A 22,886-nucleotide genomic window follows, 5' to 3' on the forward strand; every position below is an offset into this window, starting at 1 on the left:
AGGTTAAATTGCCCTGTTGGCACTTTACGATAAATAATTAGATTTTGGGTTGCTGTTTGGGCACTCGGTCTTGAAAGGTTCGCCATCACTGAGCTACACTGATAAGTGCTTAATTACACGAGTCTGCCATTTAAACACACGGTCAGTGACCAGTCCAACCGAAAAAGTGTCACATGTGGCCCAATTCAAAATATCAATGATGTGCTATAACAGACTTAAAATCCAGTAAGCAAAACAAACCGCTGTGATTGCAACCAAGAATGAGAATAATCTGTGTTGCTAATAGTTTACAGGCGCTGGTGCAGCAGCTATCACTTACAAATTTTATTTGATAATTGGTGATCACCATAATCAATGTAGATTATTTTAAATGTTTTATAAAGAACATCGTTTTACATACTACCCTTCCAAAAAAAGTAACAAATAGCTCCTTCCCTTTTTAGAAACATGCAATCTGATGACAGATAGAAGTGGGGAACACAGGATAGAGAGGGAGAGGGAAGGAGAAATAGGGGATAGGGGGGATCCTGAATCGGGGGGGGGGGGGGGGGACGCTGACCCACTCACACAACACAACCCATTCAATTGCCTACTCTCTCTCTTTACCCCTGCTGCACCCCTTTTGATCCTTTCATCCTACCGGCAACCTTCCTCAATCTCATCCTGAAACATCTCCAGTCCCATCTTGCTCTCTCCTTACCCCTCTAATCCCTCCACCTGAACTTTCCCCCTTTGCCCCATAGCCCACTTCCCCACTCCCGTCCTGGCATACTACTGACAACAGCAGTGCAGCGTGCCTCAGGTCATGTCCTCCTCCTGTACTGTGTCATGATTTGAACCATAGTGTATATGCTCAAAGCACAATGCAATAGGCCTGGGTAGCAGACAAGGAAAAATGTGGCTTGAAGTGTTACACTGCCACTGTCCCCCTCCTCCTTCTCTTCACAGCAATGTGTGGCGATGGAAGAAGAGAAGAGGACAGTTACTAGTGCCACTACTGCTGATGCTTTGTCCTGGTCTCCAATTCACCACCTTGGTCCTTTTTCATGCTGCCCATTTCTTCTATAGTGTATAGTGTCAGCAGTGCTCTTGCTGGCATCTTCTCTACTTGGAAAAAACAAAGCTGCTGCAGACTGCAGCCCCAGAAGCTGCCTTGTATTTAGCAACCCTTAAAGGGGCCTTCAACCAGCATGCTCAATCAATGAAAATAAGGGAATAGTTAAACAGCTGTAGGGGTGGGCAGATGAGAAATAGCCCGCTGGCCTTGCCCTTGGTCTACAGGATCTGGTCCTCTTAGCAGTAGTGTGCTAATCTCTTGCCAGAATTTCTCACTTGAGGGATAACTACTTGCATAAAGTACTTTAATAAAGGGTACCTGGAGGCCCTCGAAAACCCCCACCAGCATATCACTGCCTCTTAGTTTCTCTAGCCTTACCCACTTTCCTGCCATTTGAAACATCTAATATAATAATTCGCACCTCCAATGTTCTGAAGCTGACTCCATGGCAGTGTGGCAGCGAAGCCCTGTACTGTTCGTAATCGCACTCCCGATCATTGCCCCGCCCTCGAGGGAACTCTGTATAGTTGCCAGGGAAAGAAACGCGACGTCAGAAGGAGAAGGGACCAACCACAGGCAATCGCTGTCAGTACCCTGCTCTCTGAGGGCAGGGAAGGCTGCATGATAACGCGACATCAGAAGGAGAAGGGAACAACCACAGGCAATCACACGCTTTCACTGCCCCGCCCTCGGAGGGAAGGGAAGGATGCATAGTAACGCCACGACCAGAGAACCACGGTGGTGGGAAGCACACAAACCGCCTGACAGGACTCTCACTTTCAAGAAACTTGAACTCCGAGGTACAGACAGTGCACTACAAATGCTGGCCCCTACCACGACCAAATGCCTTGGATTTGGCCGGCCCCAACCGTATTCCCACAACCAAATGCCTTGGCCGGGTTTGAGATGGCCGGCATCAGTTTTCGCCGATAATGGAAACCGATGACGGCCATCTCACATGTGGCCGGCCCCAACCATATTATCGAAATGAAGGATGGCCGGCCATCTTTTTCGATAATACGGTTGGGGACCACTCTTTGCGGCAACGGCCATACAGATGGCTGGCGCCATTCGATTATGCCCCTTCACGTGTATCTCTCTCTTCCACTCTCTGAAAATGAACTCCAAGGTACAGACATCAAAGGAGGCGGCAAATGGAGAAAATGGAAGGGGAGAAGAATCATTAATGGCAGAAGGTCATTACCTTGCCAGTGCCCGTTTCATTTCAATGAGAAACGGGCTTTTTTTTTACTAGTTCTTCAATAAATCTTTGTTGGAGGAGAGAAAATTTGCAGATTCATGTTGATATGTTATATTTCTCAGCCATATTGGGGAATACCATACATACCAAGTGAGAAATTCAGACCCTCTTGATACAGCATTCACACAGCAAAACACACAATGCATCAGGCTGGTAAATTCAAGCAGCTGGACAGTATTCTGAGCCACTAGCTAAGGGGCATGTAATGATTATAAATAGGGACAGGTCATGATTAGTTACCCCTCAGCAGATGACATCAGAAATGTTTCTAGTGATGTTCCTTCTGTTTGAGTAAGTCTGTTATATATTCCTATGTAATTCTGAATAAACAGTGTACTTTTTCAAATATATTAGCCTTTTTGTAATGAATAGCTTCAATGACTTTTTCCTTCATATATTGATTTATCACACTGCACTTTGTTATTTCCAGAAAAATTTTAAGACCTGTTCTCATGAATCAAGAACATAACATTCTTTAGAAGGATGACTGACCTGATCAGATGGTGATGCTCTTTGCACTGTATCATCTCACCTCTTCTATTGTGCAGCACTTTCAAAACTGAAAAGGCTAGGTAGGTTCTACGGACAGCGAATGGTTTACAATATCCACAATCAGAATGCATGAGACATATTTGTATGCAGTACTTCCATTGTAAGTGGATCTCTCTCATGCATGTTCATTGCAGACATCTTGACAACCAGGCTGGCCACAAGTGTCCTGACTCAGAAACCACTGGCATTCAAAATCATCTTTGCATATATAATAGCATGTTGGTTTGCAAAATGTTATGTTTAGTCCAGGGACCCGTATGCACATGAGTGGATGGACAGAATGCAGCACTACATGATGTCCATCTGTCAGGGGCGTAGTCAGACCTCGAGGTGGGAGGGGGCCAGAGACCAAAGTGGGGAGGAACATTTTGGTCCGCCGTCCCACCGCCACCCCCCACCACTGCTGAACATACCTCGGTTGGTAGGGGTCCCCAACCCCCTAGCTGAAGCACCATCACTGCCACACAGACCTTGGCTGGCAGGGGTTCCCAACCCCAGCCAGCTGAAGCCCCAACCCCCGCCAGCTGGACAAAGGCTTCAGCAGGTGGGGGTTGGGGACCCCCCCCCCCGTCAGCCAAACAAGGGCCCCAGAGTCAATTTGGGGGGGGGGGCAGGCCCCTATGGCCCCTCGTAGCTATGCCACTACCATCTGTTTCACACTGAGCTGCAGTGCAGAAGCTGAATAGAATGCAGACTCGAGAACAGCTGGATCAGGTGTGGGGGGGGGGGGGGGGGGAGAGGATGTGAACAGTGCTTCAAGTACACAGGTGGGGAGGCAGTCTGTCATTTCAGCAGACTTCTTCCACTAGTTTATTATATTGTTACTGTCAAAATGTTTACAAATTTTATTCATTATGAAATGGCCACAGACCATCTCAAGGAAATCACCTTGCAACCAACTTAGCTTTGTGAATCTTAAGAACATACCTTGGGCAGTTTTGGTACAACTTTAGGAAGTCCTTTAAAAAACTGAGACTTCTGAAGATTATCTCTTTGGAATAATGAATCAAAATACTGTAGTGTCATTGCACCAACATCATCAAAGAAAGGAATCTATAAAGAAAAAAAAGTGAGGTGTTGATAGGAGCCACTTTCAACAACAGCATGTATTTGTGAAGGTCCCCTATGAAAGGGATGCCAAAAGACAATTAAGTAGGGGTGGACAAATAAAAATGAACCTTGGCGTAAGAACAGATAAAACAAAAGTTTATTATAATAAGAAAAGATCGTAGTTCTACATAAAACAAAATTGGAAAAGTTGGGGGAAATTAGACTCAGGCTAAACACGGTTCCTTGTTTGACACCAAAGTCAACAATGATTGGGGGTTAGGTAATCTTCAAAGAGATAAACCAGTATAAATACTCTCTCTGCTTCAAGTTCTAAGAAAATACAGTATTTATAGCACTTATTTCCCTTCGAAGATTACCTAACCCCCAATTACAGTCACTTGTGTTTTAAATGATTCCGCTCATTGTTGAATGTTTTATCAGTTCTTACTCCAAGGTTCCACGATTCATTTTTATCATTCCACCCCTACTTCCTTTTTGAATTTTCAAAAGCCCAATTTCTCTGTTTTATGCAAGCAAACATATTTGAAAATTACCCTACAGATGAAAGCCTAAAACAAGTAGTTATACGATACGATGTAATTTCAAGTGTAGTGCTTCCTTTTAACTTTCCTAGTTCTATTTAGCTTCTCAAATTTCAGACATGGTTTGAAGGTAGCATTTAAAATCCAACATTATAAGAGAAAAAACCATTAAAAACTTTAAATATTAAAAAAGCAAAATACATCATAGCTAACTTCTATAATTGTAAATAACTCCTCAATTGTAAGCTCCTTTTAGATCTTGTACCTTCACTTAAAAGTTTGCTGAAACAATAAGGCTTTAAATAACTTCAGGAAATGCAAACAATTCTTCATACTGCATAGGTCCCAAGGAAGCAAGTTCAACATCTGGGCACCCTCCACATTTATTGGTAACATTTGGAATTCCTCCATTCAACAGGCCATCATGGTGGTTTACAAGATCCAGTATGTAATGATCAAAGCATAAAAACAAGAGACTAAAAGAGGACAAAAATGAGAAACACAAAAGAGGGAAACGGTAGCACAGCATATCAATCTAGTGTACAATCAGAAGAAAAAAAAAAAAAAAGAATAATGAAATCTGCTGTTGTATGAAAAGAAACAGGAAACTATCCAGTTTATGCTGATGGAAAGGCCAGAGTAAAAAAGCCAGGTCTTCAAAGCAGCCTTAAATATTTTTTTTCAGAAGACCCGAGTCAAAGTTGTACAGGAAATGTGTTCCAAAGAAATGAGGCAATACAGCAAAAAGCCAACCAGAAGCTCTCATGAAAACACTTTATTTGCATGAATCCAGACACCACAAAGCTCAGAAAAACAAACAAAATAAAAAGTATAGAAAATACAGTATCTAACTCCTCCATACCAAATAATGGTGAGAGTCAAAGTCTTATTTTTGATATTAAAATTAATATCACTTCAAGCACCTAGCTACCACCAACTATGCAAACAAGGGGGTGGCAATGGATTATAGCCATGTGCTCCAGATGTTCTGGAAACTGCAGAGTGCAGTCCGCTTAAGAACATAAGAATAACCATACTGAGTCAGACTAATAGTCCAGAGCGGAGGAGTGACCTAGTGGTTAGGGTGGTGGACTTTGGTCCTGGGGAACTGAGGAACTGAGTTCGATTCCCAGCACAGGCAGCTCCTTGTGACTCTGGGCAAGTCACTTAACCTCCATTGCCTGCCGCATAGAGCCTGCCATGAGTGGGAAAGCGCGGGGTACAAATGTAACAAAACAAAACAAAAAATCTAGCCTGCTTCCAGCGGTGGCCAATTCAGGTCACAAGTACCTGACAGAATCCCAAATAGTAGCAAGATTTATGCTACTGATCCTAGCGACAAGTAGTGGCTTCCCCATGTCTATCTCAATAGCATACTATGGACTTTTCCTCCATGAACTTGTCCAAGCCTTTTTTAAACCCAGATATACTAACCACTGTTACCACATCCTATGGCAACGAGTTCCAGAGCTTCCTATTCCCACTTACATTATCACTTTTTAGCTGCAAGATACTAGTGAACTTTTAACTAAATGTAAGAGGCTTGAAAATCCTATTTGATATAAAAAATGTGCCCCTCCCCCATATGCATTTTTGGGTAGCATAATTATTTTGGATCATAAATGTTAAAATGTTTTTTTAATCAAATATAGATCTTGCACTTCCCTCTCCTTACCAAAACCCAACATTAAAGTCTCTAGCAAAACACAACAGTCAGGAATTACTCAGTTGGATTTAAAAAATTACTATCAAGAACTAGAAAGGTATGAGCTAAATCTAAATAAATAACATTGATTACCAAGACATCTGGAATCAATCTCAGGTTACCCAACTTATGCCAAATTCTCTGAATTGTAACTTCATGCACAGCTCATTATAAAGCCATGATTCAATGCCTAAATGTGACTCAGCTATTCATGAGCAATAACTCATCAATTTAAAATTTACACTGAAATTAACTCCTTGCAGATGAAATCCTGAGGCCAGAAAAATCTGATATCACTACAGGAGGGAGCCTGGGCTCTGCTCACCAAAATGAATACCTCTGGGAAATGTGAGCATGGAGGTAGGTGTGGAGCCTGAGCCCTGCTCACCAATGAAATCCTGGGGCTGGGAAATCTGATCATGGCAAGTGAAAAGCCTAGGCCTCACCTGCATATGAAATGCTGGAGGTATGGAAACGTGGACATGTGGTGATGGAGCAACGTGAAAGACGGAGCTTGGCTAGTCTGCAGAACAAGGAACAGCGGGTGAATGGAAAAAAGTCCCTGCAAACAACACTACGTACACCGTTGTCAAATACACCTTCCCTCCTCCCCCATCCCCGACCATTCCATTATTGGCTGCCGTGCTCATTCAGTTTCCCTGCACTTGTTCAACTTCCTGCTCCCCATTTCTCCATGGAAAAGCACAATGAGTCAGCCACATACTGATGACATCATCCAACAGTACCATCGGTACAACTTGCTTTCCTAGAGCTCAGACAAGCCTAGAATGGCTTTCTAAGCACATGAAGCTGCCCCCACCGCAGCACCTACCCATTTCTGCCTCGGTCTGTTCTACAAGGCTGGCCAGACAAATGGATCCCTCTGCTTGCCTCATTTTATTTTGCTAGTCTGTTTTACAAACATCTTTTGTTGGGCTCCCTTGTTTATTTTCCCTACTCCAGCGACAGTCTCACACCCTCCCAGGACTTCATTCTTACAACATTCTTTTCTTTGGTGGTGGTTCCCCCTTGGCCCACCTTGCCTTCTTCATGGATCCTCCCCTCTTCCATTGCAACCTGCCACATGGGACAAGAGCTCTTGGCTTTTGAACTGTGACAATGGAATCTGAACCCCTGCTGGAAATTTATGCCAGAGATTGAAGGAGATGTCTTCTCTGGGGATCCACCTCACAAAGTAGTAGTCTTCTGGTCATGGGAAATCTTTCTGCTCATTGGACCTTCCTCTTGGTTCAAGGGTCCTCCTGTGACTGACTAATCTTGTGACCCACATGTTGCCATCCCTCACTGACAAAATAGCTGATTGCTTAATAGGCTGCAGTGGTATTTTCTCCCTGCATCATCCAAACGTGAGGGTCTCCTGGGCCTGGAGAACTTTTTATCACTAAACTGCTGTTGATGCAAGGTAAATAAACACAGCACAGCATGAATATGGAGTCCCCTGGAGCACCCACAGTCCCCTCAAGCTAACTGATATGGAGTGCGAGTCATCACTTTGCTGAATTCCAAGTTACTGAGGGCCAACACCTATTACTTCACACAGCCTGACCCTGCTTCAACCCTGGTATGACAATTTAGGTAGAAATGCAGACACAGCCCCACATCCTGGTGCCAACAACCCTGTGTCTACTCTTTGTGTCTGTTCCCTGTGTTGGTAATAGCATGCAGCCACTTACAGCAGACGCTAAAGTGCTGTACCTCCCTTGACACTGCTTCCAGCTCTTCTTGGTGCGGAGGAGCCACTCAGCTGACTTTTCACAGCACAGCTCATATGCTCTACAAGACTGATCTCACTTCACAAGCACTGTAGAGGAAAATCAGGGTTCAGATGAGTCAACCCTTGCCATTTCCACCAGCCAGAATCTCCTTACTCCCTACATTGAGTCTGGACACCACTGTTCCAGCTGATTCTTAGTGCTTTTGGGGGATCATGGGTACTTGGCACCTAGGTACTCACTCTATGGACCCTTGTGCATACTTCCTCCTGTGCTCTGCAGTGGAATACCCTTCTGCAAACCCAAGCCCTTAGCTATGCAACCTGAGGGGGAAAAAAAAGTCAGCTGCAACACTGTTGTAAGACTATTGGGAACCTGGGTAGGAGTTCTGTACTAAAGTACTGTCCCTGCAACAGTATAGATTCTCACCCCCTGCTGTTAGTGCAGGCTTCCATGTCACTGTAAAGATATTATTGTCAATATTTGCTTATCTTCAAAAACATCATCAAAAAATGTTTTCACTTTACAGCATGATAATATAATGTTGGCATAAGAATGGAAGTAGCAAAAATGTCTCCACATAACTGAAAAGTGTTTGTATGGGCAAGCTAGATTGAAATATGAAGCCTTCGGTTTTTTTCATGTTTTTCTGGCACACACGCTCACCTTTGTCATTTGATCTGCATCTGGTCTGACCGCAGGAGTTACATTTAACAGTAGCTTTAAATGTTCTTTGATCTCTTCAGGGATATTTGCCAGGATGCTCGGGCTTAAACGACTCAGCTGCATGAACAGAACATGGAGTTAAGAACGGGAAATCCCACTAATCTACACACATTTCAAAAAAGGGCACTAGTATATTTGTATCATGATGAACCACCTGAAGGGAAAAAGTCTCAATTTCTGAAAGCTCAGACACTCGCAAAATCTAAAAATGGGGAGGTAATACTCAGCTTCCAGTTAAATTGCCAAGTAAGTAATTCAGTATATGAAGGTTTTGGTTTGTCATCTCCGACATTGACTGAAGCGAGACTATTTATTGAAGAAAATTTCCTATATCACAAATGTCTATAACTTAACAATATGTGCAGTATCAGAAAAGGATAGATGATGCAATGACAGCCATTATGACTGGCCAATAAAACTATCAATTTCATATATTTAGCTCTCGGATCTTTGGAGGGTCGTAAATGAAAATCCTTTCCTACACACTTATTAATTTCTTTTTATATATTCCCTGTATTATTTCACATGCTAATAAGGGCAGGTTTTATTTTATGTGTGAGTATTACTTCCTTTTGTTGTATGGGTTTTGTGAGTGGTACATTCAATTTCTGAAAGAGTATATCCATATGAATTCTGCAGCCACTCTTCACAAGTTTATTATGACAACGTAACACGGCATTACACTGAAAACTCGGCTCAGTAAATGAATATAACTGATGAGCCATTAAAAAAATCAAATAGTAGTATTAAGTTTATTCAATCAAAAATAACAGTGGATGCCATGCAATAGGTCAAACATACAATTAAACAGAAACATGATTCAGAACTTCATCAATATTCCAGAAGATTTTCACCACAGATACCTGATCCAATTGTCTGCTGAAACTTTTATAAATATCTTGCTTGCCGACTTCAAAGATCGATTTTCCTTTATTAAACACAGCATGTATGACAACTCCAAGGGAATACATGTCACTCAAGATCTCACAGCTCACTGACAATATGTATTCTGGAGCCAAATATTCAGGATTTGGCAGACACAATGCTGGTAAATTAGGATCCCATTCTTTGCACAGAAATTTTGGCTAGGAGGAAAAAAAAATAAAAACAAAACATACATTGGGTAAATATATTCATGCAAAACAAACTAACCTAAGAGCCAATTAGTCGAGGAATTCAAAACAGCAGACAATTATAAAAATGGTTTAAAAAAATGTTTGCATTATGTATAGCGAACTACATAGACCTAAGCATTATTGTACTTCTGTATTATGTACTAGACTTCTACAAATCTAAATTTTGTAACCACCTTTTTAGCAATATGCAAGCCACATTGAATCTACCATACGGTGGGAAAACGTGGGATACAAATGCAATAAATAAATAACTAAATAATCTAATTATGGAAGAATAAAAAAAAGACATGCTTTTTGTAAGAATCAATATAGTGGCATGTAGGCATGCAGTATCCCTTTCCTTTCTTCATCATGTATTGATAAAGGCAGAGGGACTTAGAAGTTACTGATGGGACAATACAAGAGGGTAATACAACCCAAAAATATATTCAAAAAGAAAGATGGAATACAATTAAAAAAACACTTCAAAATGTCAAGCAGGCTTCAATAAAATGTAAAGAAGCAATATCTTTTGTAAGAAAGCAGCTCAAAAACAATAGGTAATATCGAAAAGAGAGGGATTTGGAGAAAAACGTAAGGAAATCCTACATCAAGAAGCAGCATACAACCCCGATTCTTAAAGGGCTAATAATAAGCATATTCACAAAAGTATAACTGCATACATTTGGCATGAGAATTAAGGTAATTTGTTTTACATTAGCAATTTGCAAAAACCTTGGGAGTAAAAAATGACTAAAATATTCAGAAGCATGGAGCAGTTTCTGGCCCATCGAAACTCAACTGGCATTCAACACTGGGGATGAGGCTTTAATTTCACGCTTTTCCTTTAAGAACTACACTGGATTGATTTCCAAGAAAACCAGATCTGTTTGCAAGCCTGAGGATCAAGACTGTGCAGCTGGTTTAGGGGGTATCTAATGCCCCAAACAGCCTCCTGATATACGTGATACTCAAACCCTGAAGTAAAATTTGTGGAACAGCGTATAAGATTATGGTAAGGGTCAGGAGATTCCCTCAACCCCTACCGGGACCAACCTTCAACATCAGACGACTCTGGATCAATTCGGGGTATCGTCTGGTCCCAGACAGGCTTCTACCCCCCGCTATCGGTGCTGGCGCATTGGCGTTAGCCGGCAGTGTAGACGAAGTTTCTCTGAGCCCCGAACATGCGGCTCCCCCTCAACCAGGAAGTAACAGCGTGGAAACAAGTCCAGCGGTTCAGGCTCCAAAGGGAGGGAACTTGCCCACACCAGGAGAGACAACTAGCAATAACAGGCTGGAGGAACGGCTTGCAACACAGGTTTTACCATCGCAGATTGCGAGTACCCTGGAACAGTATATTAATGCTCCTCTTCCTGTTTTTTTCTGTGGGGGTCTATGATAAAACCTGCCGTAGTGACAATGGAATCACTCTGGGACTTGACGTTCAATACACAGTCTTCTTTACAAGTGTTGATACATAAAAATACTAAAGGGAAAGAGGATTTGATATACCGCCTTTCTGAGGTTTTTGCAACTACATTCAAAGCGGGTTACATATATTCTGATACTTATTTTGTACCGGGAGCAATGGAGGGTTAAGTGACATACCCAGAGTCACAAGGAGCTGCAGTGGGAATCGAACTCAGTTCCCCAGGATCAAAGTCCACTGCACTAACCTCTAGGCTACTCCTCCACTCCTAAGATATTAAGCTATTATCTGAGGCAGTCCTTATCCAGGTACAGGCCACCGCACAACAATCCTCTGAAGTGGAACATTTAAAAGGAAAAATTCAAGAAGGGAAAATTAGGTTCTTACCTTGGTAATTTTCTTTCCTTTAGTCATAGCAGATGAAGCCATTACGTATGGGTTATGTCCATCAACCAGCAGGGGAGATAGAGAGCACTCAAACTTTCACAGTGCCCTCTTGGCCAGCTAGCTCCACTGCCTCTTCAGTATTTGAAGCTTCCAAAGCAGTATGGCAACCGCAATGGGAATCACAAGAGCTTTCCTCACAGCGAACGATGGCCCATCACAAGGGCATGAACTCATAAAGGAGGGAATGCACATCCTCCTGGAGGGAATAAACTCATCCTCCTTATTGTATAAGTGGAGGGGAACACATGCGCCTCCTGGAGGGAATCACACATCCTCCCAACACACTGGAGGGAATGAACTCATCCTCCTATTTATAGAACTGGAGGGGAACACACGTGCCTCCTGGAGAGAATCAACACATCCTCCAAAAAAAAAAACATGCTGGAGGGAATGAACACATCCTCCTAAATTTAAACTGAACATGAATCCTGAAGATTGTTTTCCAACTTTCTTCCAAGGAAGGAACTTCAGGAAATTAGAACAGAACCTGAAAAACAGATTCACAGCATACAGACAATCATACAGGGAGGGCTCATGGCTTCATCTGCTATGACTAAAGGAAAGAAAATTACCAAGGTAAGAACCTAATTTTCCCTTCCTTGTCATCAAGCAGATGAAGCCATTACGTATGGGATGTAACAAAGCAATCCCTAGATAGGGTGGGAACAAGCCACACCATGCGCTAGCACTTGTGCACCAAAACTCGCATCCCTCCTGGCAGCCACATCCAGCCTGTAATGTCGGGCAAAGGAGAGCTTAGAAGCCCATGTTGCTGCACTGCATATCTCTTGAAGAGAGAGTGCTCCAGTTTCAGCCAAGAGAGAAATCGCTCTAAGTAGAATGTGCCTTAAAGGCTACAGGCGGGAAAACCCTGCCGGGCCAGCAAATAAGCTGAAAAGATAGATTCTTTAAGCCAGCGGGCAATAGTGGCTTTAGACCGCTGGAGACCCTCTGCGAGAACCGGATAGCAAACCAACAGATGATCAGAAGTTCTGAAAGAGTTAGTAACTCGCAGATACTGCAGCAGAGTCCTGCGCACATCCAAAAAGTGCAGCTGCCCAAAAGATTCTGGAAACTCTTCCTCTGAAAAAGAGGGCAAGAAAATAGGCTGGTTTAGGTGAAAGGCTGAAACCACCTTAGGCATAAAGGAAGGCACGGTCCGAACCGTGACTCCGGACTCTGAAAATTGCAGAAATGGGTCTCTACAGGACCGCGCCTGGAGCTCTGACACCCGTCTCGCCGAGGTAATGGCCACCAGAAAAACGGCCTTCAGTGTCAAATCTTTCTCCGATGCTCGCCGAAGCGGCTCAAAGGAGATGCCCTGCAGGGTTTTCAAAACTAGCCCCAGGTTCCAAGCTGGACAGGGTGCTCGCACTGGAGGTCGGAGCCGAAGCACCCCTCTAAGAAACGTGCCACATCTGGGTGAGCAGCCAAAGACACGCCTTCCACCTTACCACGAAGGGAGGCAAACGCTGCCACCTGCACCCGCAGGGATTATAGGCCAAGCCTTTTTGTACACCTTCCTGTAAAAAGTCCAGAATCGGTGAGACAGGAGCCCGCATTGGAGCATGGCTCTGGAAGCACACCAAGACTCAAACAGGCACCAAATCCTGGCATAAGCCACGGAAGTGGACCGCTTGCGGGCTTGCAGGAGAGTGGAAATAACTTTATTGGATAACCTTTATCCCTCAATTGCGCCCTCTCAATAGCCATGCCGTAAGACCAAAGCGGCGGCGTCCTCCATGGCTACCGGTCCCTGAGTCAACAGGTTCGGTACCAGAGGTAACGGCAGAGGAGCCTCCAGGAGCATCTGTCGGAGGTCTGCATACCAAGGTCTCCTTGGCCAATCCGGGGCGATGAGGACCACTTCTCCTGGGTGCGACCGAATCCACAAGAGCAGGCGCCCTATCAAGGGCCATGGGGGAAACACATAAAGTAGACCCGGAGGCCAGGGTTGAGCCAAGGCATCCAACCCGCCGCCGAGCGAGGATCTCTCCGTCTGCTGAAGAAGCACGGGACTTTGGTATTGGCACTTGTCGCCATTAGATCCATCACGGGCTTGCCCCATTTGGCACAGATCTGCAGGAATACTTCGTCTGCCAGATTCCATTCTGCTGGATCGATCTGATGCCTGCTCAGATAATCGGCCTGCACATTGCTCTGACCTGCAATATAAGCTGCCGACAGACAATGAAGATGCAGCTCGGCCCAGTGGCAAATCAGTTCGGCCTGCGCGGCTAGTGCTCTGCACCTTGTTCCGCCTTGTCGATTTATATAGGCCACTGTTGTCGTGTTGTCCGACATCACTCTGACAGCCAATCCTTCCAGGGTCACTTGAAAGGCCAGAAGCGCCTGAAACAACGCTTTCAACACTAGGCGGTTGATGGACCACTCCGACTCCTCGGGTGTCCATAGACCCTGGGCATGCTTCCCCTTGCAATGTGCGCCCCAGCCCTTCAGGCTGGCATCTGTTACCACTAGGCACCAAACGGGGAGCGTCAGCGGCATTCCACGCCGCAGCATGCTGTCCGAGAGCCACCACTCCATGCTGAGTCGGGCCGCAGGGAGCCAAGGAAGTCTGCATTGGTAATCCTGAGAAATAGGAGACCATCTCCGGAGTAGGGAATACTGTAGAGGTCTCAGGTGCGCTCTCGCCCAGGGTACCACTTCCATCGTGGCTGTCATCGATCCCAGCAGCTGGACAATGTCCCAAGCTCGCGGGCGGGGCATCCTCAGGAGCAGACGGACCTGATTCTGAAGCTTGCACCGCCTTAGCTCGGGTAGGAACACATAGCCCGAGACTGTGTCGAACCTGGCCCCCAAAAACTCTAGAGATTGTGAAGGGGTCAGGTGACTTTTGGCTATATTGAAGACCCAGCCTAGAGATTGCAGTACTGAGACCACTCTGGCTGTAGCTTGTAAGCTCTCTGTTGCAGAGTCTGCTCTGATGAGCCAGTCGTCTAGGTACGGGTGAACCCTGATACCTTCTCGCCTGAGAAAAGCAGCTACCACCACCATTACCTTCGAAAAGGTTCGGGGAGCTGTGGCGAGGCCAAAAGGCAAGGCCCTGAACTGGAAATGTTTTCCCAACACCGCAAACCTCAGAAACTTCTGGTGCGGGGGCCAAATCGGTATGTGCAAGTAAGCTTCTTTCAGGTCTAGAGACGTGAGAAACTCTCCTGGCTGGACCGCTGCAATGACGGAGCGCAGGGATTCCATGTGGAAATGCCGCACTCTCAGGGACTTGTGCACTTCTTTTAAGTCCAGAATAGGGCGAAAGGACCCACCTTTTCGCGGCACCACAAAGTAGATGGAGTATCGGCCGCAGCCTTGCTCGGCGGGAGGCACCGGGGTCACTGCCCCTAACTGAATCAGACCTTGTAAAGTCTCCTCCACCGCCGCCCGTTTGACGGCAGAACCGCATCGGGACTCCACAAACACGTCTCTTACTGGGGCGTTGAATTCTATTCTGTATCCATCAGGTCCAGAACCCACTGATCTGAGGAAATCTTGGCCCACTCCTCGACAAAGAGGGAAAGCCGTCCTCCAATGACAGGCATCGAGGAGAGGGCCGGCGCACCATCATTGAGAGGGTCGCCCCTGAACTCCTGGTCTTGAGCCACCGGCTGCGGAACGCTTGTCCGAGCGAAAGGAGTTCCTCTGCTGACCATGGGCACGTGAAGTGAACCCAGCAGAACGCCCCGGGCGGTACCTTCTAGCTTCATGGAAGCGAGGTCTGTATGAGGAGTGGACCGCCTGGCCCTTAGAGGAAGGCCTCTGCCTATCTTCGGGCAAAAGCTGGGGTTTTGGATCACCCAGGCCTTTCACAATTTTCTCCAACTCCTCACCAAATAGGAGAAGTCCTTGAAAAGGCAACTTCACCAACCTTTGCTTAGAGGCCATGTCCGCTGCCCAGTGTCGTAGCCACAGACGACGGCGAGCCGCCACTGCTACTGCCATTTGTTTAGCCGAAGCTCTGACAAGGTCATAAAGGGCATCAGCCAGAAAGGACAAGGCCACCTCCATCCGCGGAGCCACATCCAAGAAGGGCTCCGCTCCATCTCCGGGCTGAGCCACTGCCTGTTGCAGCCAAGCTAGGCAGGCTCTAACAGCATAACAGCTGCATGCAGACGCCCGAACAGTGAGACCTGCAATTTCAAAGGACCGTTTCAATGCTGTTTCCAGCCTACGGTCTTAAACATCCTTCAGGGCAACACCTCCTTCAACAGGGAGGGTAGTTCTCTTTGTCACCGCAGTGACTAGGGCATCCACTGTAGGCATTTGAAAACGAGCCATATGTCCCTCACGCAGAGGGTATAACTGCCCCATAGCCCTGGAAACTCTCAAAGGTCCCTCGGGGTCAGCCCACTGAGCCGAAACAAGCTCTAGGATGAAGTCATGCAAAGGGAAGGCCCGAGCAGCTTTCTTGGTACTAGCCATCCTGGGATTACCCAAGGAGGCCATGCCACTGTCAGGATCTTCAATCGAGAGGGCCTGCAGGGTATCTGAAATAAGCGCTGGCAGCTCATCACGGTGGAAGATCCTCACCGCGGAGGGATCATCCAGATCCTGTGGTAAATCCGCACCCGACTCTGGTTCCTCAGACCAAGAACGTCTGTCAGAGTTCTCCGAATCCTCACACCCCGACCACGGGGGGGGGGGGGGGGGGGGTGCACCACAATCTGAAGGGGAATTAACCCTTCTGCGCTTATCTTTAGGCCAAGCATCTGGGAAAAAAACCTCACTGGGCAGTCCCAGGCCAGAATCCATCGGGGGGGGCAATCAGAGGAGCCTCAGGCGACCCTTGAGGAAGGGATCTTTTCATCATGTATGCTTTATGCAGCAAAAGCACAAAATCCGGGGAGAAAATCTCACCCTGGGCACCCAAATCCTGTCCGGTGCTAGCCACTCCTGAAATAACCTCATCTCGAGGTGCCCCACCCGGCTCAGGTCTCTCCGTGTCCACGGAGGCCGCGCCATGCGGTGTAAGCAAAATGGCGCCCGCTGCCAGCTCAGAGCGGGAAAAAACATCGCTCGCCATGCTCGGGCCGGCTCCTACGCCAATACAGCACAATTTACAGAGCCCTGCTGCTGATTTGCGCTTGCCACAAGTGGAACAGCGCTTTAGATTGTCCGCAGCCATCGCCGAAAAATGGCGGTAAAATCCAAAATGGCGGTTTCGCGCCAAAATCGCCCCGATCGCGGGCCCACCCCGGAGGAGTTGGAAAACACTCTTACCTCAAAGGATCTAGTGTACAACTACGATCCTGCTGAAAATCAGGTCAAAAACCTCTGTTCCAGCGTCTCTGCGTTTAAAAACGCGACGCGACTTTTTTTTTTTTTTTTTTTTAAGCTGTGAGGAAAGCAGAGGTATTGAAGACTCCGGAGGCTCAGATGAGTGGGAAAGGCAGGAAAAGGGCGAACCTATATGCCTGCATCCACTGTTGGTGGGTAAGGACAGGGAAAGCAAGGCAATATGTCCACATCCACAGAGGTATGGGTAAGGCAGGGAAAGGGCTAACCTATGTGCCTTTAAAGTGAAGCTGCTATAGCCTCCAACACCCCGGTTAACAACTGGCAAGCCAGGAACCACCTCCCGCAGATTTTTCTGGAGCTCGAACAAGCTGCAGCCACCCTGCTAAGGGAGATAGAGAATACTGAAGAGGCAGTGGAGCTAGCTGGCCAAGAGGGCACTGTGAAAGTTTGAGTGCTCTCTATCTCCCCTGCTGGTTGATGGACATAACCCATACGTAATGGCTTCATCTGCTTGATGACAAGGAATTGGAATTTGTGGGACAAAGTTCAATTAAAGAGAAAAATTTTACTTTTCGGCATCTGGAATACCTAGAAAATCAATCTAGGAGAATAAATTTGATGATGACAAATTTTCCTAGGTCTCCTTTAATTACACCGATACAGATGGTTAAAAAGTACTTGTTTGAAGATTTAGGTATGTCAGGGGATTCATTGCCTCCTATAACATGGAAGCAATATATACAGAGTAATGTTAAAATTCTGCCTGGTATTTCTCAATCCCAAGGAAAAGATGCTATGAATCTAACATCTTTTTTGGAATCCTCATTAGAGGAGATCACCCAGAGAACCACTGTGGTGGTCTCTTTTGCACTGGAGATGGACCAAGATGCAATACTAAAACTTTCCTTTCGTCATTTGGATTCTTTATTCTTGGAATCTAAACGAATTTACCCAGACCTGCCTAGAGACACAGAAATGGTGTAAAACCTTTTTGGCCCTACGCCCAAGGACTTTGGCATTAGGTGCAAATTTTTTACTTAAATTTTCTTGTATATGTAGGATATTATTTCAATCTAAACAATTTCAATCCTTTGACCCCAAGCATTTAGAAGATTTTTTTGTTAGCGAAAGAAGAGGTTAATGTAATAGTCCAGTCACAGATGTAACTCTGCATGATAGCTTGGAGTAAGCTATCTGGGAGGCATTAATATATTATTTAATTTTCCAGATTACCGGCTGAGGTGGGATTCCACTCCAGCTGTGCTATGATTTCTCTCTCTTGGATCTAATTTACCTGTAATAATGGACTATAGTAAAGATAGAAATTTGTGTGTGTGTGTGTATATAAATATATATATTTTTTTCTTTTCTTATTTTTATTTTTGTATGAATTTTCTAATTTTCCGTATTGTCACTTTAAAGAGTTGTATAATACAAAATTCAATAAAAATGTTAAACATAGGATTATTGTAAGGGTAAGACAAGACTGTCAGTGGTCAAGGTAGATGAAGAACTGGTTATCTGTGAACAACCATGCTACCAAGTTATGCTTTAGATAATATTAACTGACACCTTCCCCCTCCGCCCAGGAAAATGAAAAAAAATTTTCTCTCTCCTCCTTAATGGAACCCGAGACCTCAACATGGTACTACATAGCCAGCCACTAGTCCATCAAGATCTATTATTTTTAAAGAAGTACTAAGTTACATATAGGCCTCTTTTTTAAAAGCATTTCCTCATGTCAACAGCAGCATTTATAAATGTAGGTTGCATAAACACATAAAAGGCGAACTCAGAAAGCCCTTATTTACACACGATCGCTGGGATATAGCTTAGGTAAGCCAAAAATCTAGACATACAGGACTAGATTCAGTAGATGGTGCCCAAATTTGGGTGCAAAAAAAAAAAAAAAAATGAGCACCAAGCACTATTCTATAAATAGCGTTCCAAGTTGGGAGCCGTTTATGGAATAGCACTTAACACTGGGATTCACACCCAATTTTGGCCATGAAAATTTACATCAACTGAAACCTGTGTAAATCCTCTCCCATATTCTATAATACTGCGCGCATCTTTAGTGAAAGCCCCCGACAAGTTCATGCCCCTCCCATGGTCACACCCCCTTTTCAGTTGTGAGTTGAAAACTTATGCACGCATCTTTATAGAATAGTGCCTAGCAGATTGTGTAAATTTGAATTGTTGCCAATTAGAACCGATGGTTAGCACCCAATTATTGGCCCTAATAGGCTTGTTACTCAATTGGGAACACACCCAAATTTGCATATTCAATTTTGAGCGCCATTATAGAACAGGAGATATTCTCAATCTTACAAAACTACTACTACTAATCATGTCTATAGCACTTGTAGATAGATGTATGCAATGCTGTACACATTATATGCAGGTATTTTCTCTGTCCCTAGAGGGCTCACAATCTGGTTTTTTTTTGTACCTGGGGCAATGGAGGGTTAAGTGACTTGCCCAAAGTTACAAGGCACTGCATTGAGAATCAAACCCAGGTTGCTAGGATCAAAGCCTGCTGCACTAACCATTAGGCCATGCCTCCACCCTTAGAATACAAGTTTTTTTTTTTTGTTTGTTTTTTTAAACAAACTTCCTCCAGGTTTTATAACAGCTTGGAGGTATGCACAGATTTTTTTTGTTTAAGTGCTCATTCTGCCCAGGTACAAAACCTTAATCCTCCACTGCTGTAGGTAAACTGCTTTATACCCTTACCCTTATAAATGGAAAAAGCTGAGCTGATGCCACTTTATGTGCATATTAATTTGTAAAATGGCTGCTTCCACTGTATGCACTAGCAAATACATATGCACTACTGCACTTCCATACAGGCTCTGTGTCTGGAAAAACCATTTGTAAAATATTGCTAGAACAGAGCACGTCCCAAGCGGGATGTCTCAATTCCCATCTAGATGTTCTATGTAAAATTTGAGCCCAAGTTTGGCTTTGATCAAATGTGGCTACCAGTTTGTTTACTAAGCAGCGCTAGCGTTTTCAGCGTGCGCTAAACACTAGAGACACCCACAGGAAAATACGTGCGCTAAAAGCGCTAGGGCACCTTAGTAAACAGGGCCCTAAGAATGTGTCCTTTAATGCAATGCAACTTAAGACACAATAATATGGAAATTTAGAAGACCTATACATACATGATGGGAAGCAACAATAGTTCTCTTCATAAGGTTCTTACAGTACATTAATGGCCGGCAAGTTTGGGTACTTAAACTGAGCTGTATAAGCTATGCTGTGTTAACTGAAAGGATGGTGTACTCATGAGAAAATAAAAATTAAAAAAATGCATATACAGTACTTGTTTATATCCTCACAATATACAGAGCTAGGGTACTTTATCATGTACAAGTATCTATATATAAAAATACCCCTTCCCATCCCAGAGAATGTTAAAATCTGTCTACTGCGGTATCTTAAATGCTATTTATGAACAATTGCATATTATAATTTTCATCAGTCTATATTTAATTAGATGTTGTATACTAATTAGTACCTCTTGTTCAGAAGGATTAGTGGATGGGTTACAAAAATCAAATCCCATAATTTTCCATGCACCGGTCTTATTCAAAATAATGTTTTCAGGAGTTAAGTTTGAGTGAATCATTTTCACACTGCTATGTAAAAAAGCCAAGCCTTCACAAACCTGTAACGGAACACAAAACATGAGAACACTCTTTACAAATTTCTTACAGCAAAACAGATATCATTAGCCTATTCTGGAGAGTATTATTTCAGATAAAGTTCAAGCTTTTATCAGCACAGTTTTCTGTCAATTTCTCTTTGGAAAGTTTAAATTCATATGGACTAATGACTTTGCTAGTAATAACCATTTGTGGGATAGACCAGTAGCTTGGTGCAGAGGTATATAACACTTCCAGGCAGATCATTTCCTGGCCAAGCTTTTGCTATTCTGGCTGACCTGGAACAGAGATGCTGCAGCAGCAGTGTACACAGCCCCTCAAGGAGGGGAGTTTCAGCTATACTCAGTGGAGATTCCCATAGACCCAACATTAGTTTATTTTATTTATTAAGATTTATTTACCGCCTTTTTGAAGGAATTCACTCAAGGCGGTCTACAGTAAGAATAACAAACATAAGCAATAGACAATTACAGCAGTAAAAATATTCAAACAGCAATACAAAGTATGGCATAGTATACAACTTACAATGTCAACACAATACGTAATAGAACATTTTAATTAACAGCGTAGGGCAGTGATGGCGAACCTTTCAGAGACCGAGTGCCCAAACAGCAACCCAAAATCTAATGCCCCTCCCCCTCTCCTTTCCCCCCTCCCCCTCCCTCTGAGTTCCAGGCCCCCTCCCTCCCAGTTCCAGAATCGGCCCTCCCTCCCCCCCCCCCCCCCGAGTTCCAGGGTCCCCTCCTCCCTCCCTCCCAGTTCCAGGGTCCCCTCCTCCCTGCCTCCCAGTTCCAGGGGTAACAAAGGAGAGAATGTGTATATATCTGTGAGAAAGTATTAAGGGAGGGTGGAAGAGAGACAAATAAGCCTACCCACCCCCACCCTCAACTTCCACTGCCAATTAAACTTCTAACTAATCTATAGAGAATTTCACGGTGACAAAAAACTCCAAAGTTTGGGGATATTACCTGGGCTCTCTCTGCTCTACTCCTCCAACTGCAAGTCAAGATTCTTCTCTTCTACCGAGTGCCGACGATACCGGTGGCTCGGTGGGGGTGGAGTGCAGCACTGCAGCTGAAGTAGAAGGCGGGAGTTGCGGAGCGGCGGCTGCACTGAAGACCAGTGGGCGGGCGCACTTACGTGCTGGCGCAGGGGGAGGAAGACGCAATGCCATGACGTTTAGTTCAGATGGGCTGGACTGGAGACGGAGCAAACTTCCTTGGGCGGGACTTGGAAGAGAGGAGCCTTACAGTGGGAGGAGATGACGCAGTGAGCGAGGCAGCGAACGCAGCGTAAGTGGAAGGTGCGCGCTGGCGACACCCCCCTACTGGCTGCAGAGCCAAACAGCCAATGCGATGGCTGCCTGGGCTGCGGTGCCACGACTGTTTGTTTTTTTTTTTCTTTTTGTAGCGGCCACGAAGGATGAAGGGAAAGTGGCTGGGCGCGCGTGCCGCCATCACTGGTGTAGGGTATAAGCAAAGATGGAACGTATAGGGGATCTTTTATAAAAGAGCCATGTGTGCAGAGAGAGAGAGAATAGCATTTCCTTCTTCAGTGGTGGCAACCAATTCAAACAATCCCAAGTGCCAAGATTTAATTTTTAGGTGCCATGGTGACCTGGCACCAGGGATTTGTCAATCCCAGAATTACAATAGAATGTCAGAATACAGAAAGATATTCAATTCACTCAATTACTAAGAATCCCTTGAGCACGTAAAAATTATCCACTCAGTAATGTTGCACTTAAAATGGCAATTACAGATTCTTTAAAAAAAAAAAAAAAAAACTAGATAGTAGGACTTCTGGTTGACGTCCAAATGGCTGCTTGAGAGACTTAGGCTCCTGATGACCAGCTTATAATCAACGTTTACACCTTCCAATAAAAGCATCAATCGTCCCTATACATGATGCAGAACAGATACTCAAAGATTGGACAGCTGAAGTTAGCATCATGGTATGTAAGCTGAGCAACTTAGTTATTTTCACCCAGCCAGTCATGAGAAGGTAGCGAGCCTACAGCCCAATTTAATGACAGATACTGAAGAACAGAGCTTGGAAGACAGGGTTGAGTTAGAGAAGGAATCTGAGCTGGTGGGAGTCCGGCATACTGATGAGAAATTGATGAAAGCTGACCTATGGGAATTACTAGTCGAACTGAAAAGTGAATTGAAAAAGGAGCTGGTGATGAAAGGTAGGTAAACGAAAAATGATGGCAGAGTTGAAATCAGGCCTAGTAGATCTGGACACATAGGTGGAGGAAGCAGAACTGTTTAGATGAGCATGATGAGACAGTGGGGAACTTAAAGCTGCAGATGGTTCAGCTGGAGACAAAAACCAGT

The 22,886-nt window shown here is 44.7% G+C and overlaps 1 protein-coding gene across 1 annotated transcript in view; it reads right to left on the minus strand.

The window, feature by feature from the left end:
• The window catches only part of SCYL2 (SCY1 like pseudokinase 2), an 83,265-nt gene that overhangs the window by 35,750 nt on the left and 24,629 nt on the right, over positions 1–22,886 (minus strand). The window contains 4 exon segments of the mRNA XM_030213967.1: positions 3,798–3,923; positions 8,567–8,683; positions 9,490–9,711; positions 20,400–20,549. Of these exon segments, the coding sequence (XP_030069827.1) occupies positions 3,798–3,923; positions 8,567–8,683; positions 9,490–9,711; positions 20,400–20,549 (615 nt within the window).

This window comes from Microcaecilia unicolor, chromosome 9, assembly GCF_901765095.1.
Source record: "Microcaecilia unicolor chromosome 9, aMicUni1.1, whole genome shotgun sequence".
Taxonomy (NCBI): domain Eukaryota; kingdom Metazoa; phylum Chordata; class Amphibia; order Gymnophiona; family Siphonopidae; genus Microcaecilia; species Microcaecilia unicolor.